The sequence below is a fragment of the Silene latifolia genome, chromosome 8, assembly GCF_048544455.1.
Source record: "Silene latifolia isolate original U9 population chromosome 8, ASM4854445v1, whole genome shotgun sequence".
NCBI classification, from domain to species: Eukaryota; Viridiplantae; Streptophyta; class Magnoliopsida; order Caryophyllales; family Caryophyllaceae; genus Silene; species Silene latifolia.
The window spans coordinates 80,498,330-80,503,567 of record NC_133533.1 but is presented as its reverse complement, the minus strand read 5'-3'; the positions used below and the strand labels follow the sequence as shown (position 1 = coordinate 80,503,567).

Genomic DNA, 5,238 nt, shown 5'->3' with positions numbered 1-5,238 from the left:
TACCTCCTAATGCTTCTAGGCTCCAGCGTTAGAGCGTATATGTAGACGTTCAGATGTCCGCAAGACCGCAACCTCTCTAATTCACACTGTAGACTACGGAGGGAGAAGTAGACTCCATAGTGAGGTTGTTTCCAATTTCGTACATGTGTTAGATATGGAGAACCTCCCAGGTATAAATTATGCACAAGAAAACACTTTGTACATGCGTCGGATACATATACGGATTATTTATTTATTATTTAGATCCACCATACTTTATACATTATCCATTAGGCCACCTCAGACTCTACTTTCTCTACTTTTCCACCTCACTTTTTTTGTTGTACAAAAGAAATGACACATGGTATCCACTAATTGGATAATTTCTAATCATAGTGGGGTCAAGAATCATCCAAAGTCTTAAATTGAGTCTTGAATTTCCAAGGCTCAAGATTAAGGTAAAATTATTGGTAATCTTTAGTGAGTCTTGTCTCAAGACTTATCAAAGTTTTGTTTCAAGACTAGCAATAATCTTACCCCGACTCAATTTAAACTCTCTGCACGACATAACAGGACATAGTAGTCCTGATCAGGACTTAGAGTTGTCCTTAAGCACATGATAAATCTCATTTATCACAAGTTTATCCACTTTAACCCATGAAATAGATAATCCGATTATATGAGCATACACTCCGCACCATAAACCTCATACATATGTGATAACTTGCTGACCACTCATATCAAACCATAAACCCTTTTTATAAAGTTGACAGTTCTAACATACTCGAAATTTAGGAGACAAATCTCATGCCGTAAACACGGCCAGAAAGTTACAGAGGGGTATCTTGTGATAAACTTGTTATTGTTGTTATTTTGAGAATTTTGTTCTAAAAAGGTGGCTCCAAAATCCAATTCACTCTCATTCTTACTTTCAAGAATTGTTGCATATTAGAGCCTAGAAAGATGTATTCAAGCCACTCTTTTCTTCCTCAAATTGTCTTATGCGGGCGGACAAGAGTCTAGAGATATGAATTAGATGACTATATCTATATTTAGAAAGAAGTCCTACCGATATACTCAAGTACAAAATCAAATCCGACTATGAATTACTCGTAGACAGACTATATATAGAGTGGACAGAGTGTCCTGCATATATATACTCTTGTCGTATGGACAACAAAGCTTTAACCACTATTTAAAAAAAAAAAAAAAAAAAAAAAAAAAAAGGCTTTAACCACAAAGACATGTTACTCCTCATCATCTTCCTCCTTTCACTTGTAGCAACCTTGTCATACAAGTACCTTCTTAAAAATGAGGCATTTAATCCTCCACCCGGCCCCAAAAAGCTTCCGTTTATCGGAAACTTACACCACTTGGACTTGATATCACCTCACATATGCTTGGCCAAGTTAGCCAAGACATACGGTCCTGTCTTAAGTCTTCAATTTGGGTCCATACCAGTGGTTGTGGTTCAGTCGGCCGAGTTAGCTAAAGAGGTCCTTCAAACACAAGACCTAAACTTCTGTACTAGACCACCTATGTTTGGACCGCGAAAGCTTAGTTATGATGGGTTAGACATTGCTATTAGCCCTTATAATGACTACTTTAGAGAAATGAAAAAGTTAAGTGTTGTTCATCTTTTGAACACCAAGAGAGTCCAATCTTTTGCGCCTATACGTCAACAAGAGATTTTAAGGCTGTTAAACAAGATTTCATCCCTTTCGACAATTGTTAACTTGAATGAATTGGTTATGAGTTTTTCTTGTTCCAATATATGCAGGATGGCCTTTGGTAATAGGTATGGAATTTCCATTATATAGTCAGATTTTGTCATATTTTTCGGTCTTTGTTGTTAGCTCCTTAGGCTTTTCATAATATGGTTGTATGTTTGTATTCATTATTAGGTACGATGAGGAAGAGGGGCAAAAAAGCAGATTCCATAGCCTTCTAAATGAAGCTCAAGCGTCATTCACGGCCTTCTATTTTTCTGATTATTTCCCTTTAATTGGATGGCTTGATAAGTTATGTGGACAATACTCAAGGCTTGAGAGAATATTCAAGGACTTGGATACGTTCTATGAAGAACTTATTAATGACCATCTTGATCCCAACCGTACTAAACTCGACCAAGAGGATTTCATTGACGTACTACTACACCTTCAGAAACAGCATTGCTTCACATTTGATCTCTCTATGAACCACATCAAAGCATTGTTAATGGTAATAATTCCACTCCAATTTTATTTATCAGCAAATCTTGCTTGTGACGGTCTTTTCAAAAAGACCTCTCACAACACTCTCTCCGACTTGCTCTTATTTTAATCGGTTGTGAGAGGTCTTTTTGAAAAGACCAAAAGACTGTCTATATTGAGAATTTGGTTTTACAATAGTACCCCATAGATGAATTATTATGCTTTGTCTATAACAAGTTTTCAACTACGAGTATAAAACAATGACATTAGTTACTTTACCAGCAGTTCTTTCCCTAGGAACTTGCAACTTTGATGATGACAGTTTCATAACAAACTTTGTACTATAATTAAGTAATAAAAATTTAAGAGGACAGTGGCACACAAATTTTTCATGGTTTGTTATTGCCTTTGTTTCTATATGATTTCTGTGAGAAGTTATATCAGTGGGTCGTTTCTTTCTTTAAAATAAAAATATAAACGCATTGCGTTTGAACAAATATTCAACCATCAATTTGGCTAAGAAGAGGCAAATAAACTATATTTTCTGCAGAATATATTTATAGCCGGAACAGATACAAGTGCAGCAACGATAGTTTGGGGGATGACACAACTAATAAAGAATCCACATGTAATGAAAAAAGTTCAACAAGAGATAAGGAATGAAACAAGAAGCAAGGATTATGTAGACGAAGAAGATGTTCAAAAGCTAGAATATTTCAAGGCAGTGGTAAAAGAAACATTCAGACTGCACCCTGCTTCCCCATTGCTGGTTGCACATGAATCAATTCGAAAAACCAAAATCAAAGAGTATCACATTTTACCTAAAACTCAAGTATATGTGAATGTTTGGGCTATCGGAAGAGACCCGAAATCTTGGAATGATCCGGAAACATTTAAACCAGAGAGGTTTATAGGCAGCTCAGTTGATGTCAAAGGCCAAGATTTTGAGTTGCTTCCTTTCGGAGCTGGTAGAAGAATATGCCCTGGATTGCAACTTGGCCTTTCTAATGTCGAGCTTACACTCGCCAATTTGTTGAACTCTTTTGATTGGGATTTGCCCAGTGGGATTAAGAGGGATGATGTTGATATGGAGAACCTCCCTGGTATAACTATGCACAAGAAAAATCCACTTTATCTAGTTGCACATAAGTTTCCAAGAACTGTATAAGATACTATGTTGTCTACACTTAGTACATGTGTCAAATTCGGATATGGATATGGATATGGATATGGATATGGATATGGATATGGATTTACGGAGTATGTGTTAGACCTCTTGTCAAGCTGAAATTCGAGAGTGAAATCACCCGAAGGCTAATCGATATCCCAAATCAATCTTCATCCAATATCCAAAATTTAAAATGAAATAACTTAACAATAACCCATTTTGAACTCTCTCACTCAACTTCATTCATTGTTCGACTCATCCTCACTAAATGAGATTCATTGTCAGACCAATCCGACACTACAATTAAGCCAACCCATGAATAACTCAAACTGAACCAAACTCTACCTGAAAACATTTGGACATCGCATACCTCAGCTCGCCCACTACTGAACGAAACTCGAACAGACTCGTTACAGTTGTTGACTCAAGTGACGCGAATCATAAATGACCCAACTCAGAACGCACTCGACCCTCGACAAAACTCAAACCCGAGATGACTTAAGTCGTGTTAAACGACCCATAATCTACGAACAGTGCGGCCCATGTTGCTACTCGAGGCAAGTTAAAAACACAAGTATACTACCGAGTATTAGGAGATTGGGTCTATGCTAGGGCCGGTCACCATTAAGGTTGGCCATTAGGGTTAAGGTTTCATTAAGTTGAATAACTCCCTCCCAACTTAATGAAACCATAATCCTAATGTAATTATAATACCTCTCAACTTAATGAAATTTTAATGGTATCCTTATCGTAACCTACTTCCTAACATGCCAATCTCCTAATAAATACTTGTGACAATGGGGCCGCCACGGGGGCGCTTGGTGAAAACGAAACAAGCGTTTGCATTTTGTATGGAGTCGCCACCAATTTTTATGGGAAATTGGAACCGTTCAATACCTCGTGTCATGTCAAGACACAAAGTAGTGATACGAACACTAAGCAATCGTTACCCTTAAGATTCTATGCCTGAATGACTCTCGTGGATGCCAATGAACACGGATGTTCACAGATATCTGGAGTAAGGGGTGAGGGTACGTATTAGGAAGCTCTTTTGATCGAACACCTAATCCCGCCCGCCTCGATAGCGGCCTCTACTAATGATTAGGGAGTTTATTCGTACTTGATATATCGTCGATTGTAATGCATGCAATGCAACATCCAAGTTTTAATCCTAGTATGTGAAGATTAATACTAAGTCGGTTGACAATTAATTAGCAAACAATTGGGTCAAGTAGGATTTAATGCTCATTTACATGTGAAAACATACAAACAATAAAAGAAATACAATAATTATAAATTACAATAATGAAAATTACAATGATTACAATGGAACAGGCGATTTATGTCGAAAATACCTTTAAGATGGATAATTTGAGAAAACGAATAAAAAGAAAGAATCAAATAAATTAACGAACAGGAATTAGCGTGATATTACGGTTAATAGTGAATTAATACGTAAACTAATTAAACTATGTCAAGGCGAAACGGAGTTCGGGGACGAAACTCGGCCAGAACAAAGCAACAGTAGCGAGTTGCGTCCTTTGGAATAGGCGCAGACAGACGCTGCGTCCTTCCTTGGCTCGATTCGGTCCCCGGTCGTGAAGCCGTAATTGCAAGCCGTTAATGTCAATTGGCGATTTTAATGATCAATTAAATTATTCACTCAGATGAAAGTGATTAATATGTTACTTAACACATGAATAGGTCATAAAAACAGTAAAATATGAATGAGACGGATGCAAACGGATTAATTACAAGATTGAACGATTAATTAGTGACATCGGTGAATGAAACAAACTAAATATGATGAATTAATGACAAATTAATGACGAACATGTGAATGAACAGATGAAAACTATATCAAAGACGAATCCCAGAAACTCAATATGAACAAATTGA

The 5,238-nt window shown here is 37.0% G+C and overlaps 1 protein-coding gene across 1 annotated transcript; it reads left to right on the top strand.

The window, feature by feature from the left end:
* Nucleotides 1-939: 939 nt before the first annotated feature.
* LOC141596996 (cytochrome P450 83B1-like) lies at nucleotides 940-3,934 on the top strand. The gene is made up of 3 exons (XM_074417280.1): nucleotides 940-1,777; nucleotides 1,884-2,199; nucleotides 2,722-3,934. Exons 1-3 carry the CDS (start codon nucleotides 1,224-1,226, stop codon nucleotides 3,337-3,339), a joined length of 1,488 nt encoding a protein of 495 aa, XP_074273381.1. The 5' UTR covers nucleotides 940-1,223; the 3' UTR covers nucleotides 3,340-3,934.
* The last annotated feature ends 1,304 nt before the right edge of the window (nucleotides 3,935-5,238 follow it).